Source organism: Rhinopithecus roxellana, chromosome 7, assembly GCF_007565055.1.
Source record: "Rhinopithecus roxellana isolate Shanxi Qingling chromosome 7, ASM756505v1, whole genome shotgun sequence".
In the NCBI taxonomy this organism is placed as follows: Eukaryota; Metazoa; Chordata; class Mammalia; order Primates; family Cercopithecidae; genus Rhinopithecus; species Rhinopithecus roxellana.
In genome coordinates, this window is record NC_044555.1 from 23,588,165 (window position 1) to 23,614,431 (window position 26,267).

General features: G+C 41.0%; 1 protein-coding gene and 1 long non-coding RNA gene across 2 annotated transcripts in view; one reads left to right on the forward strand and one right to left on the reverse strand.

The window, feature by feature from the left end:
- The window catches only part of LOC115898722, a 105,686-nt gene extending 103,945 nt beyond the window's left edge, over positions 1 to 1,741 (reverse strand). The window contains exon 1 of the long non-coding RNA XR_004058410.1: positions 1,640 to 1,741. This is a non-coding gene — a long non-coding RNA (uncharacterized LOC115898722). The remainder of the gene's footprint in view (positions 1 to 1,639) is intronic.
- A 14,064-nt stretch (positions 1,742 to 15,805) lies between these two features.
- EZHIP (EZH inhibitory protein) lies at positions 15,806 to 17,827 on the forward strand. Its single transcript, XM_010386972.2, has one exon. It carries the CDS (start codon positions 15,940 to 15,942, stop codon positions 17,518 to 17,520), a length of 1,581 nt encoding a protein of 526 aa, XP_010385274.2. The 5' UTR covers positions 15,806 to 15,939; the 3' UTR covers positions 17,521 to 17,827.
- Positions 17,828 to 26,267: the final 8,440 nt, after the last annotated feature.

Consider the following 26,267-nt stretch of genomic DNA (forward strand, 5'->3'; position numbering starts at 1 on the left):
CAATAAAGCATCAGTATTTAGGGTTTTTCCTTGGAAGATGTCTTACAATACGTTTCTTCACTGTATTCAGCGTTTTTTTTTTTTTTAACAATTCCGAGGCAAGCAGTGCCTGGAACTGGCAGTTGAGAATAAAAATGAATGACACTGTCACTAAGGGTGAGCTCAAGGTAATGAAAACTGCATGAGACACTGGGGACAGACAGACCTGGGGTTGAAAACGGTTTCCACCTCTGCCTTGCTGTGAGACCTTGGGCAAGTTACATAAACTCTCTGGCTCTCAGACGACTCTTCTGTAAATTGGGATAATAATAGTATCTACTTCACAATCACGTCCTCTGAGAGGAGCCTATGCTGATCCTGCCTACCTACCTCTGGCTGTGGTTAAGGGGTCTTAGTCTGTGTTCCCAGAGCCCACCGTTCTTGTTATTTTACAGATGAAAGGCATAGATGTCATTCTGGGTTACGCTGAAAGAACCAAGAATGTGAACTCAAAGATTAGTGGAATTGTCAAAAACAGATGAGCCTTACACTCACAAGGAGACAGCTCTCTCAAGTTTCCTGTTTCTTCTTTGACCATTCATCCCCAGTCCATCTCAGTCTGCAGCTTTTCTCTTTGTGTTTCTCTACGCATTCTCATCATACTCCTAAAAGACTTATAATTCTTCACTTTAAGCCCTTTTGTGTAATTTTTATGTGTGTCTGGCTACCACACAAGACTGTGAGATGCTTGAGGAAAAGGATCGAGTTACGTTGGCTTTTACCCATCCAGCAACCAGAACACTTCCTGAATCTTGGCACGAAAACAAAAAATAAATCCAACAAAAACTGAAAACTTATTGAAAAAAAAAGTTTAGAAATAATACGTTTATATATACATATATATAATATATCCAATTCCTTTCTGCTGTATTAAATATTTCAAATAAATTCTTGCATTTACTCCCCACTGCATCTGGGATATATTATTCCCTTTTTTAAAATATGAGATTACTAGGAACCAGAGAACTTCGGAGTCATTTCCATGGTTACAGGGCAGGTATGTAACAGAATGAGCATGGAAACTCTGGGTATGTAATGCCAACGCACACAAGGACGGCAGCACAGGCAATCTCCATACCTATGTGTGGACAATGTAAAAATACCTCTTGGGAGAAGGGGCTGCAAATACAGTTTACCAACATGTTACACCAGTAAAGCTGTCATTTTAAGATAAATGGAAGGGTCTCCCGGACCCATTTTCAACAAGTGGCCAATCTTGGTAGTGCAGACAAATAAACAGCCCAGTAAGTTCTTAGAACCGGAAACTCCCCTCCCCGCAAACAACACCCGCGCAGCACACGCTGCAGAGCCACGACTTGGCCGCATTTATGTTCATGGCTGAGGATGCCAAGGGCAGAGTAAGAAACGGAACCGCCACCCAACCGCGCAACCAAGAGCAACCCAGGGATCCCTCCTCTGCTTGCTCCCCTCCCCCACCCTTGCTGTACCCTCTGCGCAGCCACCTTTGTAACGGGCGCCTGGGGCGCTCGGCGGCCTGCTGTCCAAACCGGGGTCAGGAGCCTGGCGGTAGCAAAGAGCATCACCGAAAGGAAGCTGGTAGGCTAGCGAGCCGGCCCCAAAGACCCACAGCTACACTCACCGCTCCGAACTCGCAGGCCCGCGGCGTCCACCAATGAGATGAACCTGGGCGCGCAGCGGCTGAACCTCAGCTGCTAGGGCGCCGCCAAGGCCCTGCTGGACACCTTGTGGTACCTTGGCCTCGTGTATTACACCTGTGGCTGCTGCCGAGGCGCGGTTCAATTTGAAGTCTGAGCCCCTACAGGCCCGTGAATCCTGGATTACAACTGCAGTTTGTGCAAGAAGCAGCAGCACCTGCACTTCCACTTAGCAACCTCCGGCTTCACGCTCCTCCAGGGCGCAGAGAGCATCAAAGCATTATCACCGACCCAACACACACCCGCGCTGCGTAGTTTCTGCAGCAGGTGTGGGGTGAAGAGTTGCCACACAGCTGTGTCTGACACCGGGTGTACGGCGTCACCCCTCACTGCCTGGACAAGGGAACATTTTCCTAAAGGTAAAGCCCATGAACATGTAGAGGCCCCCTTACTCTCATGCTAGTCCACATTCCGCCGGAAGCAATTCAGCAAATTTGCCATTTCAGTGACGCCCTTGGTCTGTCTTTCAAAGTAGCGGCTTACCCTGCAACCTCATTTCTCTGATAAGTATTTTTTAAAGCCATTGATTCAATTTGTTCAGCTTTTTCTTGCTGGAAGAAGGGGATGGGGTGACAATTTCCAGCTTCTTTACATGAAAGAGCTGAAACCAGAAGTCTCGCTTGTCACCATTTTTGCAATATACTACAATCGATATAAGCCTATGATTTAGAAATATCATGGTAAATGCCTGAGAAACAGAAAAAAAGTTGAAAGAAGTTTTCTCAGGGAGCCAGAGCAGGAGTGGGGGCGAGTATGGATTTAGAATCAAATGATTTCTGGTTTTATTAAAGGCTAGTATTATTATTCTTTAAGAACTTTTAAGATCATGTATGTATAATATTTTGAGAAAATTAAAGAGTAAGTGATGCATTTTATGTAGAAATAATCTATATAAATTCTACATAGAAAAATACGTAAAATACCAACCTTAATTTCAAGATTAAATAAATGCTCAAAAATACATACAATTCCTAAAACAGTTATTACCACTTGTTAATATTAGTTGTAACTGTAAATTAAAGTGCACATTTTACTCTTGATCCAAATGTTACTGTTTGAACATTAGTTGGCTTAAGTAATAATTTTTAAATTGCACTTCACAAAATTTAGAGGAAACAATGCAAGGAAAGGGACTATAATCCCATTTCCCCAATGAAGACACTAAAGCTCAAAAGATTAGGTAACTTGCTGAAAGTCATGCACTAAGTAAGTGGTGGACTGGCACAGTCTCACAAATCCATCTGATGTTACGTATACCTCTCTCCCTCTACACATTTTTGAATAGCCATGCCTTTATCAGAAAAAATAGTGTTACTCTTCCACTAGGATTGGGAACCAAAATTACTGATAAAAATACAAGGAGAGTTGAATACAATGTTTCAATTCTTTTCAGGAATCACAAATCACTAAGCCAATAAAAAAGTTGTTTAGAAGCTAGAAGCAAGACAGAAATCTTCCGAATTTGTTTAATGAAGGAAGTCTAAACTCTGATTCCAAAACCTGGCAAATATAGTTCACTACACACAAAGAAAGATGTGGATCTCTCTCACTTATTAACTTATATTTAATTTTTTATTAATAAAATTTGGGTCCATAAAATTCAACTGTATATAAAAATCATATCCTGGTAGTTTCCTAGTCATGAGAGCATGATGTAATATTAGGAAATATTTTAATTAACCCTCAACAGTATATAAAAATCTGTCATATCCTGGTAGTTTCCTAGTCATGAGAGCATGGCATAATATTAAGAAATATTTTAATTAATCCATTGTATCAATAGGTCAAAGGAGAAAAATCCGTCATCTGAGGTGCTGAACAAAGAATTCAATAAATTCAATCAATCTGATGCACTCTGCAGTCATTCTAAGTTCTTGTCCACTAAAATTCTCGACTACTACACATCCACAATCCCTTCTGTGAAACTCTCGGGACCAAATGGTTCAGAATTTGTCTCCCGTACATACATAATATCCATGTCAAGGCCTGTAGTAATACTGAGGAACCTAATACAACGATATTTCTGTAGTGAAACATACAAATGTTCACTCCAAGATCTAAAGATTACAAATAGCATCATGTCAGTTCAAATCAGGTTTTACGGATAAATGAGTCAGGAAAAGTATGTTTTTCAAAGCATTTTGGATGTTAGACTTGCCCATAAGGGATTGTGAGTCTGAATCATATTTCCATCAACTCTTCTTGCCTTTCATACAATTTTTTTCTTTTATCTTTTTTATCATTGAAATACAACATTTAAATAGAAAATTGTGCAAATCATAAGGGACAACAAATTGGTGACATTTTACAATGTGAATACATGGATGTAACAACCAGTAAGACCAAAATATAGAACTTTACTGGCACCCCAGCAACTTATACCCCTACCTAGTCATTACCCCTGAAGGTTAAGCACTATTCTAACCTATGTTACTATAGAATTGTTTTGCCAGCTTTTTATACTTTATACAAACAGAATTATAAATTATTTACATTTTTATGCCTGGTTTCTATTGCTCAATATGAATGCTTTTGAGATCTGTATATTGTGTTGCATGTAGGGATATTTGCTTGTTTTGTTCCTAAATAGTATTCCATTGTATGAATGTACCACAATTTATTCATTCAACTGTTGATATGTATTTAGATTGTTTCTATTTTGTGACTATTTCCAATAATGCCACTGTGAACATCCTTATCATGTCTTTTGAAAAACAAGTTTATGTATCTCTGTTGGATATATACTTGTGTGGTAAGCAGAATTCTACGGTGATCTCCAATGACTGTTGTCTTGGTATAATCTCTTTCCATTGGATGTAGGTGGAACCTGTAAATATGATGAGATCTTACTTTTATGATTATGTTATTTCATATGGCAAAAAGGATTTTGCAGATATAATTAAGGTCACAAATCAGTTGCCCTTAAAGTAGGTGAGGCAGACCTAATCAGGTGAGCACTTACAAGGGCCCAGACGTTTGCTGAGAGATTCGAAGCATGAGAGAGCATTTGGAGGGGGCCACATGACAAGGAACTGCAGAAGTCCTGTAGGTGATGAGTTGCTGCCCCTTGTTGACAGCCAGCAAAAGAATGGAGGGGCCTCAGTACTACAGTTACAGGGCACTGGACTCAGCTGGCAACATAGATGGGTCTGCAAGGGCTTCTTCCCCAGAGATCCAGAAAGGAACACAGGAAGTCCAAGAGCATCTCACCCTGTGAGACCTTGAGCAGGGAAATCAGTCACACGGTACACAGACCTCTGACCTACACAACTGTGAGCTAATAAATGAGTGTTGGTGTAAGCTGCTAAGACTGTAGCAATGTGTTTCACACCAATAGAAGCCACTAGAGATTTCGATACCTGGATGTGAGGTGTAGTCACTGTAAACACCGTAAAATGTGGATGTGGCCTTGGAACTGGATAGTAAGCAAAGGCTGGAAGAATTTTGAGATGCATGACAGGGATAGCCTAAATTGCCTTGGACAGACTGGTAGTAGATGTCAGCTGGATATCCAAACTGCTTTGGAACTCCTAACTCTTTTCTGCCTTCTATTTTCTCCCATATAAAACAGAATGTTTGGAGATGTTATCCTGTGCCCGTCCCATCATTGTATGTGGTGGTGTTGGGGAAAATAGCTTGTCACTTTAGTGCTGATGGTCCACAGTTGAAGAGGGATTTTGCCCTAGGAGTTTTACTGGATAGTATCATACCCAGGAATGTCATCCGTTCATGATTCAGATGATGAAATTGAGATGAGCTTTTGGAATTAAGCTGATGCTATAATACAAAGAAATTTGGAGACTGTGGGGTGGATTGAATGTATTTTGTATGTGGGAAAGACTGGATCACTGAGGGCCAGAGGGCAATGTATTTTGTATGTGGGAAAGACTGAATGACTGCTGAGGCAGGCAGAATTCTAAGATGACCTCTAATGACCTCTGATCTTATGTGAACTTCTCTTGAGTATAAGAATGGCCTGTGAATATGATGAGATACCACTCCTGTGATTATGTTACACAATATGGGGAAAGAGAATTTGCAGATGAATTATGCTCCCAAATCAGTGAACCTCAAAATACAGAGGTTGACCTGTGTGGGCCAGACCTAAGTAAGTGAGCCCTTAAGATGGCCTGAGCCCTTCCTGGGAGATTGAAAGTGTGAGAAGGAATATGTAGAGCTCTATGTGGCAGGAAACTGCATGAGGCCTCTAGAAGCTAAAAATGGAACTGAATTCTGCCAATTACCTGAATGAGTTTGGAAATATATTCCTCCTCAGTCTCCAGACAGAAACACAGACTCACTGACCAATAGCACAGGCTGATTTCACTCTGTGAGACTTGAACAAAGTACTTGTAAACCTATGGAACTGGGAGCCTAAATAAATGGCCATTGTTTAAAGCCATTAAATTTGTGGTGATTTGTTACTCAGGGATAGAAAAGTAATATAGATGGAATTTCTGGGTTATAGAAAATGCATAAATTCAGCTTTAATAGGTACTCCCAGTTTTCCAAGGGTACAAATTTACACTCCTACCGGCAGTTAGAGTTTCAGTTCCTCTATACCCTCCCCAGCTCCTCATATTGATAGTCTTTCTAGCTATTCTGGTAGATGTTTGCCAGTGTCTTCTTGTGATTTTAATTTGCATGTCTTTGATGACTTATTTTGGGCAGTCTTTGTTATTTGTCAGTTTAATATCCTATTTTGTGAAGTACCTGTTGAAATATTCTGCCTGTGTTTAACTGCATTTACTTTTATTCTTTATTCTGTACATAAAATGTTTTCTGAATGTGTGCATGCATACATGTTTATTTGTAGCTAATGTTTTCCTTTACCATTAGTGGTTCTTGTGTTTTAGATATAATTTACCCCAAGGTCATCAAGATATGCTTGTATATTATTTTTCTAGAGGCTTTATCTTCTGGAACTCATTTTTGTGTATGGCATAAGTTAGGAGCCAAAGTTATTTTTTCTATATGGCTGGATATCCAATTTGTCTGGTTCCACTTACTTAAATGATTATCTTTCTCCCTGAGCACTGCATTGGTATCTTTGTTGTGAATGAGGTGATCATATGTGTGTGTCTGTTTGTGGACTCTTTTATTGTCTAATTGGTCTATTTAGCTATCTTTATCTAAACATATATATCTTTATCTATTCCTGCATAACAAAATATTATTGTACACAAATCATACTATCTTAATGATTATGGCTTTTCTGACTGAAAATTCTTCAAATTTCTTCTTCTGGATGGCTTTGGCTATTCTTAGATCTTTGATATCCATACATATTTTAGAATCAGTTTGCTGATTTACATTTTCAAACAATCTGTTGAGATTTTGATTTGCATTGCATTGAATACATAGACTATTTGGATGAGAATTTTCTCTGATTTAATTTTCATAATATTCTAATCTACAAACATGACATATCTCTGATTAATGTAGGGCTTCTTTATTTAAGAAATGTCATGTTGATTTCTGGACAAAGGTCTTATGAATTTTTTATTAGATTTGTTCCTAGTTATTTGATATTTTCTGATGCTATAGGAAATGGAAATTTTAAAATTTTCTCTTTATAATTTTTACTGCTAATATGTGGAAATACAATTCCATTGTGTAATACTGACCTTATGTCCAGTGAGTATACCAAATTCATTTATTCTAACATTTGATATATATTCTTTAATTTTTTAATGTAAAAAACATGTTGTGTCTTTTATTTTTTGAAGAGCTGAGAAACCTTTCCCCCAAAACCCTAAAATACAAGCATCCATATCTTATTGACTGCAACTGGGAAATGCCTATTCCCAAACCGGTCACCGGAATGGTAGTGCAATTACTACGACCTGGTTAGTCCATACTACTATTTATATATCAGCTACACTGTGTTATAAATCAGTTTTTCTTTATTTTGACCACATATGTAAATATTTAGACATTAATGATTTTATTATAAGTTTGAACATCTCTGTTGGATTGATAATTGTGGAATATTCCTCCATCTAAATGAGCTGAAATTACAGATCTTAAATTTTATAAATTCTTAGCAATCAGGCCAGGCATGGTGGCTCAAGCCTGTAATCCCAGCACTTTGGGAGGCTGAGGCGGACAGATCACTTGAGCTCAGGCGTTCAAGATCAGCCTGGCCAACATGGTGAAACCCCATCTTTACCAAAAATACAAAAATTTAGCTGGGCATGGTCACACACGCCTGTAATCCCAACTACTCAAGTGGCTAAGGCAGGAGAGTCACTTGAGAAGGGGAGGCTTCAGTAAGCCAAGATCACACCACTGCACTCCAGCCTAGACTTGGTCTCATTAAAAAAGAAAAAAAATTACACCTGTAATCTCAGCACTGGCAGAGGCAGGTGATCACTTGAGGTCAGGAGTTCCAGATAAGCCTGGCCAACATGGTGAAACTCTGTCTCTACTAAAAAAAAAAAAAACACAAAAAACTAGCCGGGAGAGGTGGCGGGCGCCTGTAGTCCCAGCTACTCAGGAGGCTGAGGCAGGAGAATGGCGTAAACCCGGGAGGTTTACGTAAACTCCGGGAGGCGGAGCTTGCAGTGAGCTGAGATCCGGCCACTGCACTCCAGCCTGGGCGACAGAGACTCCGTCTCAAAAAAAAAAAAAAAAAAAAATTACAAAATTTAGCTGGGTATGGTGGTAAACACCTGTAATCCCAGCTACTCGGGAGACTGAGGCAGGAGAATCACTTGAACCCAGGAGGCGGAGGTTGCAGTGAGCTGAGATTGCACCACTGCACTCCAGCCTGGGCAACACAGCGAGACTGTCTCAAAAAACAAACAAACAGTAAATTATTAAGCAATGAGTAGTATGCTTAATATGTGAAAGATATTTGTGGCTTATTCGGGAATAATGAATTTTTTAAATGGCTTAGTTTATTTCAAAAATATACTGTTGATTATAAAATACAAAAATATCAGAATATTTAATATGTACATAGACTTTTAAAAATAGTTATCAATCACTGGTAAAATTGCTTATGATTCAAATTATCTTAAACTTTTCTAAATTATCTAAATTCCGTACTGCAAGGTTTGCCGGACTTCGCACAACTGGCATTTTGGACCAGGTAATTCTATGTTGTTGGAGGCTCTCCTGTGCATTGAAGGAGTTGAGCAGCAAACTTGATGCCTATACACTAAACGCTGGTAGAACTCCTCCTCCCCAATTATGGCACTCTTCAGACATTTTTAAATTTCCCCTGTGGGGCAAAATGCCCCTAGCTGAGAACAACAACTGTACTATGGTGAACAAAATTTTAATAACTAGGTAGATATAAAAATAAACATATAAATATAGATCAGTAGATACAGTACATCACGGTTTTTTTTAATCTCGTAGCCATTTTCCTATGACATTAAAAATTTTTCAATCCCAGCACTTTGGGAGGCCGAGGCAGGCGGATCACGAGGTCAGGAGATCGAGACCATCCTGGCTAACACGGTGAAACCCCGTCTCTACTAAAAATACAAAAAATTAGCCAGACGTGGTGGTGTGCGCCTGTAGTCCCAGCTACTCGGAGGCTGAGGCAGGAGAATGGCGTGAACCCGGGAGGCAGGGCTTGCAGTGAGCCGAGATCGCGCCACTGCACTCCAGCCTGGGCCAGAGAGCAAGACTCCGTCTCAAAAAAAAAAAAAACTTTCAAAAACATCCTGTAACATCCTATATAAGTTTATTCTATAGGCGTCTAGCATTCTCCTGGAAATTGATGTGGTTTCAGATTTTTAAAAATAATTGATACTATAATAATCACCTTTGAGCATATAAAACTGTGAAGATATATGAGTAATTTTTTTTAGAATTCATGCCTGGAGAGGAATTACGCATTTCATATAAGACTTTTTATATGTATCATCATATCATCAAATTTTCATCTTGGAAGGTGCTATGAATTTATAATTTTATCCAGTAGTATATATGAGAGCTTGTTTTCTTATAATAGCCTAAAACCTGATTGAACATAATTCTTTTCAGAAATACAGTAGCTATATTTGCTTAGTACAAGAGTGATATATGCTCACTGAAACCATTCAGAAGATGAAGTATGAAAAGAATGAAAAACCACCCTTTCAGATTTTTTTTTTTTATTATTATACTTAAAGTTCTAGGGTACATGTGCATAACGTGCAGGTTTGTTACATATGTATACTTGTGCCATGTTGGTGTGCTGCACCCATCAACTTGTCAGCACCCATCAATTCATCATTTATATCAGATTTTTTTAATGAGCACATAGATACATATATACTTTTAAATGGAACAGAGGCAAAGAGAAAGGAGAGGATATTGAAGGCAACAATGGAGTTAAAAAGAGGGGCTTAATCTTCGTATAAGGAGTAAGGAAAGGATCCAGTTTCAGCTTTCTACTTATGGCTAGCCAATTTTCCCAGCACCATTTATTAAATAGGGAATCCTTTCCCCATTTCTTGTTTCTCTCAGGTTTGTCAAAGATCAGATGGCTGTAGATGTGTGGTATTATTTCTGAGGACTCTGTTCCGTTCCATTGGTCTATAGCTCTGTTTTGGTACCAGTACCATGCTGTTTTGGTTACTGTAGCCTTGTAGTATAGTTTGAAGTCAGGTAGTGTGACGCCTCCAGCTTTGTCCTTTTGACTTAGGATTGTCTTGGCAATGCGGGCTCTTTTTTGGTTCCATATGAACTTGAAAGCAGTTTTTTCCAATTCTGTGAAGAAACTCATTGGTAGCTTGATGGGGATGGCATTGAATCTATAAATAACCTTGGGCAGTATGGCCATTTTCACGATATTGATTCTTCCTATCCATGAGCATGGTATGTTCTTCCATTTGTTTGTGTCCTCTTTGATTTCACTGAGCAGTGGTTTGTAGTTCTCCTTGAAGAGGTCCTTGACATCCCTTGTAAGTTGGATTCCTAGGTATTTTATTCTCTTTGAAGCAATTGTGAATGGAAGTTCCTTCCTGATTTGGCTCTCTGTTTGTCTGTTACTGGTGTATAAGAATGCTTGTGATTTTTGCACATTAATTTTGTATCCTGAGACTTTGCTGAAGTTGCTTATCAGCTTAAGGAGATTTTGGGCTGAGACGATGGGGTTTTCTAAATATACAATCATGTCATCTGCAAACAGGGACAATTTGACTTCTTCTTTTCCTAACTGGATACCCTTTATTTCTTTCTCTTGCCTGATTGCCCTAGCCAGAACTTCCAACACTATGTTGAATAGGAGTGGTGAGAGAGGGCATCCCTGGTCTTGTGCCAGTTTTCAAAGGGAATTTTTCCAGTTTTTGCCCATTCAGTATGATATTAGCTGTGGGTTTGTCATAAATAGCTCTTAATATTTTGAGGTACGTTCCATCAATACCGAATTTATTGAGCGTTTTTAGCATGAAGGGCTGTTGAATTTTGTCAAAAGCCTTTTCTGCATCTATTGAGATAATCATGTGGTTCTTGACTTTGGTTCTGTTTATATGCTGGATTATGTTTATTGATTTGCGAATGTTGAACCAGCCTTGCATCCCAGGGATGAAGCCCACTTGATCATGGTGGATAATCTTTTGGATGTGCTGCTGAATCCGGTTTGCCAGTATTTTATTGAGGATTTTTGCATCGATGTTCATCAGGGATATTGGTCTAAAATTCTCTTTTTTTGTTGTGTCTCTGCCAGGCTTTGGTATCAGGATGATGTTGGCCTCATAAAATGAGTTAGGGAGGATTCCCTCTTTTTCTATTGATTGGAATAGTTTCAAAAGGAATGGTACCAGCTCCTCCTTGTACCTCTGGTAGAATTCAGCTATGAATCCATCTGGTCCTAGACTTTTTTTGGTGGGTAGGCTATTAATTGTTGCCTCAATTTCAGAGCCTGCTATTGGTCTATTCAGGGATTCAACTTCTTCCTGGTTTAGCCTTGGGAGAGTGTAAGTGTCCAGGAAATTATCCATTTCGTCTAGATTTTCTAGTTGATTTGCGTAGAGGTGTTTATAGTATTCTCTGATGGTAGTTTGTATTTCTGTGGGGTCGGTGGTGATATCCCCTTTATCATTTTTTATTGCATCTATTTGATTCCTCTTTTCTTCTTTATTAGTCTTGCTAGCAGTCTGTCAATTTTATTAGAGACTTAAATGTTAGACCTAATACCATAAAAACCCTAGAAGAAAATCTAGGTAGTACCATTCAAGACATAGGCATGGGAAAGGACTTCATGTCTAAAACACCAAAAGCAACGGCAGCAAAAGCCAAAATTGACAAATGGGATCTAATTAAACTAAAGAGCTTCTGCACAGCAAAAGAAACTACCATCAGAGTGAACAGGCAACCTACAGAATGGGAGAAAATTTTTGCAACCTACTCATCTGACAAAGGGCTAATATCCAGAATCTACAAAGAACTCAAACAAATATACAAGAAAAAAACAAACAACCCCATCAAAAAGTGGGGAAAGGATATGAACAGACATTTCTCAAAAGAAGACATTCATACAGCCAACAGACACATGAAAAAATGCTCATCACTCGCCCTCAGAGAAATGCAAATCAAAACCACAATGAGATACCATCTCACACCAGTTAGAATGGCAATCATTAAAAAGTCAGGAAACAACAGGTGTTGGAGAGGATGTGGAGAATTAGGAACACTTTGACACTGTTGGTGGGATTGTAAACTAGTTCAACCATTATGGAAAACAGTATGGCAATTCCTCAAGGATCTAGAACTAGATGTACCATATGACCCAGCCATCCCACTACTGGGTATATACCCAAAGGATTATAAATTATTCTACTACAAAGACACATGCACACGTATGTTTATTGCAGCACTATTCACAATAGCAAAGACTTGGAATCAACCCAAATGTCCATCTGTGACAGACTGGATTAAGAAAATGTGGCACATATACACCATGGAATACTATGCAGCCATAAAAAAGGATGAGTTTGCGTCCTTTGTAGGGACATGGATGCAGCTGGAAACCGTCATTCTTAGCAAACTGTCACAAGAAGAGAAAACCAAACACCGCATGTTCTCACTCATAGGTGGGAACTGAACAATGAGATCACTTGGACTCGGGAAGGGGAACATCACACACTGGGGCCTATCATGGGGAGGGGGGAGGGGGGAGGGATTGCATTGGGGAGTTATACATGATATCAATGATGAATTGATGGGTGTTGACGAGTTGATGGGTGCAGCACACCAACATGGCACAAATATACATATGTAACAAACCTGCACGTTATGCACATGTACCCTAGAACTTAAAGTATAATAAAGAAAAAAAAAAGAGGGGCTTCTTTAAAGTTTGAGATCTTTGAGGATAGCAAAACAATAAGTAGAAGACATATGTATTACTTTAAAGAGAGCAAGGATAGATAGGAGCATTTTAATTATTACTATGTCAGGGACCATGACTAAGGCCCACGGAGATTCAAGAAAGGAGGAAAACTCTCAGGGAATAGATTGAAATGACTCCCAAGAGGAAAAGTGGATCCATAAAACTGGTGAAAGTTGACCTACAGAACAAAGAGAATAGCTATAAGTGGGGTTTATACCCCAAAATTTCAACTATACAGGGAATAGTAGTTAACATGGTCATAACAGAATCACTGATTCCCACCATCTTCCTGATCTTTTCAACTGAGCAAGGTTTCCCTGTTTCGGTAAGTGGCACCACCATCCATAAAAATATAGGATTCATCATTTACTGCTGTTCTTCCCTCATGATCTCACAGCCATTCAAGTTTCCAGCTGAAGTCCCAGACATCAAGGAACACAGACAATCCATCCCTACTATGTACCATCTGAATTCTAGCTCTACAAAATCCATGGAAATGTTAAAATGGATGTTGTTTCATGACACTAAGTTGTGGAATAATGATGAGCAGACACATTCTGTTCATTTTTCTTCTTCATTTATGTCCATCCTGTATTTTATCAATATTTTGTTTTCCACATTCCATTCTTATTGAATTCCTATTCCATCCTTCATAAACCATATTCTGTATTTCATTCTAAATTGCATTCTATTCCGGTATTTAAAAATCTATACTGCATATTTCATAGTCCATTTATTTCAGGCCATTGCACATTTTGTTCCATTCTATATTCCTTCCAATTTTGATTTCCTTTTATTTTCTTTAATATTTTATTTCATACTGTATTGCACTCATTCCTTTTCTCATATATTTTTCTTTTATTCCATATGACATTAGATATTTGTTTCCATTTTCTGTTCCATTTCATTTTCCCATTAAATTCCATTAAATTTCTAATATTCCATTCTACATCTTGTTCAAACCCATATTCTACTCCCCATTTTATTCAAGTTTCCATTGCAGTCTCCATTTCATCCCATCCTGCATACCATTTCAAATCCATTTTCCATACTATATTATTTAACACTCCAAATAGCATTCCATTCTATTTTTGAGTTGCATTTCAGCCCAATTTTTCACCAATTCCATTAAATATCCAATTTTATTCTGCTCAAAATATTATAACAGCAACATTCAGGAGACTAGTTTGTCAATATTTTTAATCAAAGAATTACAAATGTGGCTGGGCACAGTGGCTCATGCCTGTAATCCCAGCACTTTGGGAGGCCGAGGCGGGTGGATCACCTGAGGTCAGGAGTTTGAGACCAGCCTGGCCGACATGGTGAAACCCTGCCTCTACTAAAAATACAAAAAATTAGCTGGGCATGGTGGCATGCACCTGTAGTCCCAGCTATTCAGGAGGCTGAGGCAGGAGAATCGCTTGAACCCGGAAGGCAGAAGTTGCAGTGGGCTGAGATCAAGCCTGGGAGACAGAGCCAGACCCCACTTCAAAAATAAATTAATTAATTAAAAGAATTACAAATGTTCATAGACTTGTACCAAGAATTTTCTCTTCTGGGAATTTATCCACAATGACACATTTAAAGATATGAACAATTTTTAATGAGAAGGATGTGTCTCACAATGATGTAAAATGCTGGAAACAGCATAAATGGTGGCCAATATGGGAATGTTTGAAAATGTAAGCTGCTTCTATAAATGGAGTATTTTGTAATTTAAAGTGGCCTTGTAGAAATTTGTTTACTGACATAGAAAGTGTGCTTTTTGGAACCCAAAGCAGGTTACAACGCAGTATCTATGGAGAAACTATTCCATTTCATAAAATAAAAAAGTTTAAAAACTATTAAATATGTATGAATGGCCTTTCTATCAACGTCTAAGTAAAAATTTCCAGCACTTGCCCATGGGCGTGTGAGGATTTAGGTGTAGTTTCCTTACATTTGCTTTTCTGTTTTGAGTACTGAACATGACACCTTTTGTAATAAATAATGACTAAAAATGAGTGGCCAAATATTAAACTTCAAGTCTGTACATTACAGCATATTTATATTAATAGGAGCTAGAGACCACGCTAAATAAATTAATATATGTTTATCAGCGGATTACTAGGCAGCCCATACAAATATTTAAGGACGGTGTCATCCTTAAGCAATCCCAAACTGTGCCTTGGGGGAAAAGGCAGGGAGAAGCATCTGACTGGAAAGTTCTAAATCCCCCTCTTGTGTGTGGGACCTGAGGGAAGCAGCAGTGCTGAACATCCAGAGCCAAGACGGTGTGGGCCCCATCCCTCTTCTCACCTTCAGGCCTCTGTACAACCCTAAAACCCACCAGACCCCACATGGGGTCATCTAGATGCCTGGAGGAGTTCCAGGATGGTCCCCTCGGGCATCGTGTCTGGGTTCATTTTCCTGACCGGGTGCAAGGAGGGACACCTGGCTAGGAGATATAACCTGCCGGCCAGTGTGGCATTTCTTTCAAATGACCACTTAAGCCTCAGCCACGATTTGGGGTGACTCAAATCGTTCATGTAGAACACACACACTCAAATCGTTCACGTAGAACACACACACGTGTCTTAGGGGTGGACATACACAAACATGTGTCTTAGGGGCCCTGTGTGAGGAGAGGAGATTCACACCACTGACCTACCGGCCAGGGTTGACCCCAGAGGGCTGGAGCACACACTGCCGGTTGACGACAGGCATCTGGCTCTGGGTTGCACGGTTCCGGATTGGACGGCTCCCGGGAAGAGAGGAGTCATCTGACGTCCAGCTCGCCAATCAGAGTCGAGGACTGGCCAAGCTCCGCCCACCTTCTTGCTCTACCAGCTCGCGCTCTCCTCAGGCAGCAGTAGCACTGCGCTCCTCACTCTCGAGGGAGAATCTGGCGTTATGGCGACCCAGTCAGACATGGAGAAGGAGCAGAAGCACCAGCAGGACAAGGTGCAGGGAGGGCTTAACAACAAAGCCGCCCTTGCCTCCGGGGATGCCTGCGGGACCGAGAATCAAGATCCTGCTGCTTCCGTCCCCACAGTCTCCAGCCAAGCATCTCCCTCGGGCGGCGCCACTCTGAGCAGCAGCACAGCCGGTTCTTCCACTGCAGCCACCACCTCCGCCGCCATTTTCATCACCGATGAGGCCTCGGGGCTGCCAATCATAGCTGCTGTGCGGAGGGAGAGGCACTCTGACCTCCGGGACTGTCGCAGTCCTCACGAAGTCTTTGGGTGTGTAGTGCCCGAGGGGGGCAGCCAGGCCGCTGTGGGACCCCAGAAGGCCACTGGCCACGGCGACGAGCACCTGGCCCAGACCAAGAACCCCCAGAACAGCCGTCGTAGGAAGCAGCCATGCCGCAACCAGGCTGCCCCGGCTCAGAAGCCCCCAGGGCGGCGTCTGTTTCCTGGGCCTTTGCCGCCATCTTCTCCAGGGTTCCGGCCCAGCAGCCATCCCGGTTCCGGGGCTTCTACGTCGAGTCAGGCAATCCAGCCAGGCCCTGCACTCCTAAGCCACGCATCTGAGGCAAGGCCTGCTAGCCAAAGTCGCATCACCCTGGCAGATTCTGCTCTCCGCAGACGTGCATCTGGTCCAGGCCCTATGATCCGAGGCTGCACCGCCCAGCCAGGCCCTGCTTTTCCATACCGCGCCACTCATCTAGACGCTGCTCGCCTAAGCCCTGAATCTGCGCCAGGCCCTGCTCGCCGAGGCCGTGCATCTGCGCCAAGCCCTGCCCGTCGAGACCGTGCATCTGCGCCAGGCCCTGCCCGTCGAGACCGTGCATCTGCGCCAGGCCCTGCCCGTCGAGACCGTGCATCTGCGCCAGGCCCTGCCCGTCGAGACCGTGCATCTGCGCCAGGCCCTGCCCGCCGAGACCGCGATTCTGCGCCAGGCCCTGCCCGCCGAGGCCACACATCTGCGCCAGGCCCTGCCCTTCGCGGCCGCACAGCAAGGTCAGATCCCGCTCATCGCAGCACCAACACGACGCCAGGCACTGGCCTCCGGAGCCGTTCCACCCAGCGAAGTTCAGCCCTTCTCAGCCGCCGCTCTCTGTCTGGGCCAGCTGATGAGAATCCTTCCAGTGGGGCTGGCTTACGAAGGCTTGCCTTTCAGAGCCGATCAGGCTCTCCTGATCCTGATGAGGTCCCAAGCCGTGCTTCCCCGCCTGTTTGGCATGCAGTCCGTATGCGTGCCTCCTCACCCTCACCCCCTGGGAGGTTCTTCCTTCCCATCCCTCAGCAGTGGGATGAGAGCTCCTCCTCCTATGCTTCCAACTCCTCCTGCTCCCCGAGTAGGTCTCCTGGCCTAAGCCCCTCTTCCCCTTCCCCTGAGTTTCTGGGCCTGAGATCTATCTCGATTCCTAGCCCTGATAGCCTTAGGCGTGCCTTGATGCCTGAGTTTTATGCTCTGAGCCCTGTCCCTCCAGAAGAGCAGGCAGAAATAGAGAGCACAGCTCACCCTGCAACACCGCCTGAGCCGTGACCCTCTATGAGCATCCTCTGAGACCCACAGAAGGAATCAACGTCTACCCACTTTGTGAATGGGCTGCTTGCCCAGTAGTTACCTGCGAGGTCTCCCAAAGTTCCAGCCATTAACCAACATTCTGAGTAGTTTTGAAACCTCTCCCCATGATTCCACCACCTAGCACTTACCTGCTGTTGGCCCTTGATTCCGGGCCACCCTCTTCCTCAAAAGTTTGCCTTTGCCCTTGAGCTGAGATTTCTGTTTTCCAAGTTGCTTTTCTGTTATGAAATGTTTTAATTAGTAAAATAAGTTGTTTGTTTTGTTTTTAAAATGTAGAGGTGTGTTTTTTTTTATTGCGGTTCGAAAAATCATATTTGATATCATATTTGGAGGGTTAAAGAAAATTAACATACTACCTGACTCTTTGGACGAGAGAAGAAATAAAATACTGTTCTAGCAATAATTTATTCCCACTTGCCGAAATGGAGTTCTGTGCAGGAAGTTCCCACTTAGGTTCTATATACCCTCTTAGCAGAGGTGATTTGCAACTTGGGCAAGAAAAGGGGGCAGGGTTTAACCCAGGTGGCTAGAGAAAAGGAGGGGTGATGGAGACATCCAGGGTCAGGAAAGGAGAAGGCATGATGAAGTTTGGGGTGAGAGGGAGGGGGACGATAACCCAGATGGGAGTAGGGAAGCTGGGAGGAAGATCCAGCATCAGGAAATGGAGAACAGCAGGAGTCAGAAGCTTGAGAGGGGAACATCTCAGATTCTAAAGGATAAAAAAATGTTTATGTGTGGGGAACGGGCTCCTGAGGTCTTTGGGGGTGGGAAGAATGTGGGAGGGTGATTCAGGGCTAATAATTGATGGGAAAATGGTCAGCCATTCCGTGAAAATGTGTGTTAATCGATACTGTAACAAAAATAATTGTAACTGAGTTTGAGCAGATATGTGAGGGGGCGTGTGTGTGTGTGTGTCTGTGTGTGTGTGTGTAGACATTTGGAGAGAACTACATGAGCATATGCCATCCTGTGAACAAGGTGTATATCTGTTTTTTTTAATAACTGGTGATATGGTCTTCTGTAGTCAACAAGTTCCACATTGACCACATAACTATTTTTGTAATTAAACTCAGCTGTTTTTTGAAAAATTTAAGCTGTAGAAACATAATAGGAGAGACCACATTAAAAGAACAGGGTGAAAAAATATAAAGCAAACCAGCAAAAGAAACTCCCTTTCCCTCTTTTCTCATATTTCTCCTCTCCTTTGCTATTCTGTTATGTGAACAGTACAGGCATAGACCTGACCAAAAAAGGGCCCTAGTCACAATTTGGAGGGTCCTGTTCAGGCCCTGCCCATACTTTATTCACACCACAAAGCTAAGAGTCCTCAGGGACAAGTGGGACCTATGCGCCCACCAGGTCCCAACATCCTGCCACTTTTACAGAAAGTGTTTCAGGTACCCTCATTCTTCAAGGCTGTTTCTAGGGCCCGCAAGGCCCTATTCTCAGGGTCCTTCCTAAGGAAAGAACACATATTTTAAAAGCTCTGACTTTGTTATATTTCTTTTTCTTGAGTAATTCTGGATATCCAAAGTCTAAGACAAGAAGTAGACAGTTTCAATGCAGCAAGTCACAACCTCCCAGTATTGGAGGGCCTGCATTTATTCCCATTTCACAAATGTGGAAATTGAGGCTCAGAGCAATTTTGTGATTTTCAAAATCTCATAGCTAATAGAGTTTGGCTCCAGAGTCAGAATTCCTGGGTTTGAATTCTGGTGTTCCTATTGAATCACTGTGTGACCCAGTGCAAGTTAGTTAACCTGGGATCCAAAGCTTCTGCATTTGTCAATTGGGCACAGTAAGAGTGCACGCATCCAAGATTATTGTAAGGATTAAAATGGATGGTGCATATTAAGTGCTTCCAACAGTGTCTTGCACATCATAAGTGCCTAGTAGAGATGGTTCTTATTCTGATTAGGATTATGATCATGTGTCCAGATATTTCTGACAGCCCCTTAACATTTTACTGGCTGTTTCAAAAATGGGAAGGGACATTCTTTATTGTACTTAGTACTTCAAAATATGAAGGCATTTCCACAAGCTATTGAGCAACATTTTCACCAATACCAGAGGCCACTGCGCAAAAATGTAAAAAAAAAAAAAAAAAAAAAAAAAGATTGAGCCTCAGAGGTACAAACTCTAGGAATTTAACAAATGTATACTTGCAGTAGTTACACGAATGCTTCTGAGAACAGTAGTTTTCCTCCCAGCATTATTTGTATCTTAACTTGTTTAAAATATTCATTTTAACGAATGAATGGAATACATCAAGGATTAACATTGACTGCAAGTTGCCTTTATACAATACCTGGCATGCATGATATAACAGGTAAAAATCATAGTATGCTTGTGTGTGTTAAGTACTGTTTTAACGTTTATACATACACTAACTCATTTAATTCACAGAACAACCTTAGGAAGTAGATGTTCATATTGAGCCCATTTTATAGATGAAGACATTGAGGAACAGAGGTTACATAAAATATAGTATGAAGGAAAGACACATTGAACTGTGGACTCTGTCATGGCCCTCTTGTGAGGTTATTAACTTCTTCTGTGAAGTAAATTGCATGATGTGCCCCTGCACAGAGTACTACAGTTTTGCCAAGTGTGAAGGTAATGGTTTGGGTTTGGGCATATTCATCTGCTATTTATTATGAGAAATGGTGTTGGTTTTGTATTGTGTAAATTTACTCTATCAACCTAAACTTCATATGGAAGGTGAAAAATTCTAGCCCAACCACATTAACTCATTTCACTCGTGAAAATATTCATAGTTGGAGGTTATAATTGATTGTGTAGGAAAGGCTTATCTACCTAGAAGCAGGAGCAGGTTTAGAAAGTAACAGCAACATTACAGGCCTTTCCTAGGAATTTGTGTGCCCTGTCTGTAGCTTCCCTATGTGTCTCCATGTCTAAGTTGTGTCCAATCCCCAGAAACAGCTGTGAACTGGGAAAGAGATGGGGCTGAAAGGCCCATTTCAGAACCCTGCACTCCTCACAGCTGAGCACAGCTTTCACCCCAGGTTTCCTCTGTGGGGAACACGGAAATACCTGAAAATCCTTCAGCTGCCTTTCCCTGGAAGTTGCCACAATCAGCTACTATACTGAACAGGGCTGGTTTTATAGGCACGTGACTTGTGCAGTTGCACAGGCCCCTGCTTGTTTTAATGATGTGTTGTTGCCATCTTAATTGCTTAATGATTTTTGAACCAGTTGTCCCACATTTTCATTTTTCACTGGACTTCACAAATTATATAGCTGATCCTAAAACTGTTTTTAGTACTTAAAAAAAAAAATTCTGGCAAACAGAGCGCCAGGAATTATAGCTGGTGGCTGGTAATAAAAACAGATGACATTATCATAAGAGTGAGTTTAGGGTAATGCAAACTGCATGAGACACTGGGGTTGGACAAGCCTAGGCTTGAAATTTGCCCCACCTCTGCCTTGCTGTGTGACCTTAAGTAAGGTTCATCATCTCTCTGATCCTCAGTTTCCACACCTGCAAATTGGGGATAATAGTATCTACTTCATACTAACAACCTCTGAGAGGAGCCTAGGCTAATCCTGTCTACCCATCCTTGTGGCTGTTGTTTAGGGTCCTTCCTCTGTGTTCCCAGAGCCTCTTGTTCTTACCCTTGCCAATGCCCTCATTACACAATTTTGGAAATTATATTTCTGTATAACCATCTTCCCACTAGACTATGAGAACTTTGATGACTTGGATAGAGCCTGGATTTTCCCTCTGTCCCCAGAACCTAGGGGCCCTAGGCCTTGGTAGGTGGAAAGAAGTATTTCTTGGCTTAATGGTAATAGTATAAGCTACATGCTTAATAAAGAATAACAACTAATTTACAAAACATGTGTTGGAAATAATATGTAAGAAGTGTGTAAACCCAAGATATTTCCCTACTTAAATTTTCTTCACTCAGGGCGTGGCCTTTTATCCTTTTTTCAGAACCATCAAGAGCCAGTGTTTTCCCGATATCTTAACTTCATAGTGTAACTGGCACTGGCATCTTCTGTTACTCCCTCAGTCTCAGATTTGGCCTCACAGTGGACCTGCATTGGACACGTCACTGAAGACTTCCCAAACACAGTGTTATTGATGCTAAATAGGCCCTCAAGAAATATTTGTTGAATAAATGCCTTGTTAGATTAATAGAAGCCAGCTAATTACATTATTTTATTTTATAGGTAAAAGGGTTCAATATCATTTGGTCTTATACTGGCAAAATCGAGGACATGAGCTAAGAAGTCAGTGGAATTGTGAAGTTCAAGTGAGCATGTTCACACACACACGAAGAGCCCACTCTCCCGGTGTTCTGTTTTTTCCATGACCACTCATTTCCAGTCAATTTCACTTTCTTCTCTCCTGTGTTCCATTTTCACATCAATACACTATACTGCAGATGCCATCAAATTCATCAGATACAGACTTTTATTGAGCTTCTCAGGTTGTGTGACTGCCTTCCCAAACAGAATGTGAGATTCTTGAGGGCAAGGAACATGATAGGTCATTACAAAAAGCAGAATCCAAAATAATGCCTAAAATATGGTAGGAGTCACTGAATAGTTGTTGAATTAATCTGTTGTGACACATATAAAAAAAATCTGCCTTTCATTTTGAGGATCGTTGTATAGGAACCATTATTCTATAGACACTATCTGTATAGGCAGTATGTGTGTGGCTTTTTGTATCAGTTACCAGATGCATTCTGATATTCAGCTGTCAGGAATTGAGAGAGGATTATTCCAATTCTTTTTTCTGCAGCATTTTTGTATAGTAAGTAGTACAGTTTTCAGTACACACCTTAAATAAGGATAGTGTTTCCCAAACCTCAGGCTTTCATAAGAAACCTTTAGGATTTCTTAAAATTTTCCTTCTTTTTATCTTTCCCTTTCTTTCCTTTTTACTTTCTCTCTCATTATCTTTGCCTCTTCTCTTTCTCCCTCCATCCTTCCCTCCCTCTCTTCCCACTTCCCCTCCTTCTTTCCTTCCTTCCACTGTATGCATAGTCCACAATTTTTTTTTTATTATTATTATACTTTAAGTTCTAGGGTACATGTGCATAACGTGCAGGTTTGTTACATATGTATACTTGTGCCATGTTGATGTGCTGCACCCATCAACTCGTCAGCACCCATCAACATTTATCCAAACACATTAATTGATATTTGATTTGTTTTCATGTTTGGGCTATTACAAATAAAGCTTCCATGAACACTCATGTACAGATACTTGTATAGACAAGCTTTCTTTCCTCTTGAGTAAATACCTAATAGTGAAATAGCTGGGTCATGGTAAGTATTTGTCTAACATTTTAAGAAACGGTCAAATTGTTTTTCAAACTGTATGTAGAGTTTTATATTCCCACTGGCAGTGTATGAGTCCAGTTCCTCCACAGCCTTGCCAACAATTGATGGGGGCAGACATTAAAATTTTAGACATTCTACCATCAATTATAGACTGGATTAAGAAAATGTGGCACACATACACCATGGAATACTATGCAGCCACAAAAAAGGATGAGTTCATGTCCTTTGTAGGGACATAGATGAAGCTGGAAACCATCATTCTCGGCAAACTATCGCAAGGACAGAAAACCAAACACCGCATGTTCTCACTCATAGGTGGGAATTGAACAATGAGAACACTTGGACACAGGGCGGGGAACATCACACACTGGGGCCTGTTGTGGGGTAGGGGGATGGGGAAGGGATAGCATTAAGAGAAATACCTAATGTGAATGACGAGTTATGGATGCGGCAAATCAACATGGCACATGTATAAATATGTAACAAACCTGCACGTTGTGCACATGTACCCTAGAACTTAAAGTATGATTTAAAAAAAATTTTTTTAGACATTCTAATAGGTGTGTAGCAGCGTCTCGTGATGGTTTGTTGTTGGTGGTGGTGGTGGTGGTGTGTGTGTGTGTTTGAGATGGAGTCTCACTCTGTTGACCAGGCTGCAGTGGCGTGATCTCGGCTCACTGCAACCTCCACCTCCCAGGTTCAAGCAGTTCTCCTGCCTCAGCCACCCGAGTAGCTGGGATTATAGGCACCCACCACCATGCCTGGCTAGTTTTTGTTTCTTTTAGTAGAGACGGAGTTTCGCCATGTTGGCCGGGCTGGTCTCAAACTCCTGACCTCAAGTAATATGCACACCTCAGCCTCCCAAAGTGCTGGGATTACAAGGGTGAGCCACCATGCCTGGCCTTTCGTGTTTTTAATATGAATTTTCCCAATGGCTAATGATGTTGAGTATCTTTTCACACGCTAATTTGTAAATACTCTGGCAATTATTTATTGGGTTGTTCATTTTCTTACTTTGAGTTCTGAGAGTTCTTTATATATTCTGGATACAAGTCTTCTGTTAGATATGTGACTTGCAAATATCTTTTCTCACTCTATTGCTTATCTTCTTATTTTTATAGTACCTTTTGAAGAGCAGGAATTTTTAATTTTAATGAAGTCCAATTTATCAATTTCTTTTATAAATCAGGCTTTTGGTGTTGTATCTAAGAAATATTTTTCTAACTCAAGGTCATAAAGCTTTTGTTCTACATTTTTCTCAAATCTTTATATATTTAGCTCTCATATTTAGTTTTATGATCTAGGTTGAGTTAATTTTTAGTTATCACTCAAGGTATAAATCAACATTCATATTTTACTTTTGGATATGGATAGCCACTGATTCCAGGACCATTTATTGAAAAGATTAACCTTTTCCCACTGAATTGCCTTTGTACTTTTGTTGAAAATCAATTGACCATGTATGTGCTGACTTTTCTGGACTCTATTCGATCACATTGAATTTCAAAGAGCCAGGACCACACTGTCTTGATAACTGTTACTTTATAGTAAGTCAAAAAGACAGTTTCTTCTTTTTCAAGGTGGTTCTAGCAATTTCAGCTCTTTTATAATTCTGTAAGAATTTTAGAGCCAGCTTATCCATTTCTACTAAAAAATCTCCAGATTTATTAAATATAATTTGAGATATAATAAGCCACATATATTTAAAGTACACAAATTTGTATGTGTTTTGACATATGTATATACCCATGAACCATCACCACAATCAAGATAATCAATATATTCACCAAACTCCAAAAGTTTTCTCCTGCTTAACTGTAATCCCTTCCTCTTTTCCTATATCCTTACCCTGTCCATAGGCAATCAATTATCAGCAGTCTGTCACTACAGATTAATTTATATTTTCTAAATTTTATATAAATGGAATCACACAGTATGTATACTTTTATGCTCTGGCTTCTTTCTCTCAGCATACTTATTTTCAGATACATCCATATGTTGCCTATGTCATCCATATGCATTTGTTGTATATGTCAATACATTATACCGTTTTAATCAATGAGTGGCATTATATGTATATACCAAGATTTATTTAATCATTTACCTGTTGAAGGACATTTGGATTCTGTTTAATTTTTGACTATTACAAAATACTATGAATATTTTTGTATGTGTTTATATGGACATATTCTTTTCCTTTGCATGAGTGAATACCTAGGTGATGAATGACCTAGGAGATAAATATGATAGGCATATGTTTAATTTTGTAAGAAACCTCCAAATATTTTTCAAAGTGGTGGTATCATTTTACACTCCCACCACCACTGTGAGGTTTCCTGTTCCCTTACATCCTTGCCAAACCTTAATATCGTTTGTGTTTATAAATTTGCACATTCTAGCTGTGTAATGGTAGCACATTGTGGCTTTAGTTTGCATTTCCTTAAGAACAAATAAGGTTTGTCTTTTTTATGTGCTTGTCAGTAACATATTTTCATTTGTGAAGTGTGCAAACAAATGTGAATCTAAAACAGCCAGTCCTGCAAGATGGATTTTGAGTGGTTAATGGGACCTAAATTTAAAATACAGCCAAGCAGCCATTTACTGACTAGAGGTCACACAGGTACTCTGAGTTTCCTGGAAAACTCATGCCTGCCTTTACCTTTGGGGCTTTCAGAGCTCACAAACCAATTGGTTGGGCTCTGAACCAACCAATCGGAGCCCACCTGCCTTAGCCAATGAGAGCTCAGTTGTATCGACCAGTCAGAGCTCAGCTGTGTTCACCAATCAGAACCAAGCAAATCTGAATCCTTCATTTGTACAAAAGGTCCTGACTGGGAACCTGGGTAAGAACTTTCTCTATGAAAGCCAAACCATCTCTTTGTTCTCTGGAATACAGTTTTGTTTTACATAGAAGGCTGTGTCCGTTTGCAAACTGTTCATGGGAATTCAGCCTTTCCTCCAAATTCCTTTTCAGAGAACTTTTGTTTACATTCTTAGTGTCAGAAACAGGATTTGAAGCGATCCCCAACTGCTCCCAATGCCGTTTGAGACAAGGTATAAGCGTCTGCAAGAGCCTCCTGAGTTCTCCCGTTGTCTTCTCACTGGTGCCAGGGCTTCAGGGATAGGCTGGGGTAAGTACTCTCAAATTCGGACTTCCTACCCTTTGTTTAAGGTCTCAGAGACTTTATTCCTTTCCTGTAGGTTCCCTCCATCCAGACCCCAAAGGAGACCTTCCTTTTGTCTCCTGGATGGCATGGGGCGGGTGGGAGGCTTGGGAGGGTGGCCTTCCCAGCCAGTTCCCCCTATCTGGACTCTGAAGGGGGCATTAGCTGTTGGCCCCAGGCTCAGTGGGGGGCCTTCCAAGTCTCAGCCAGTTCCCTCCATCT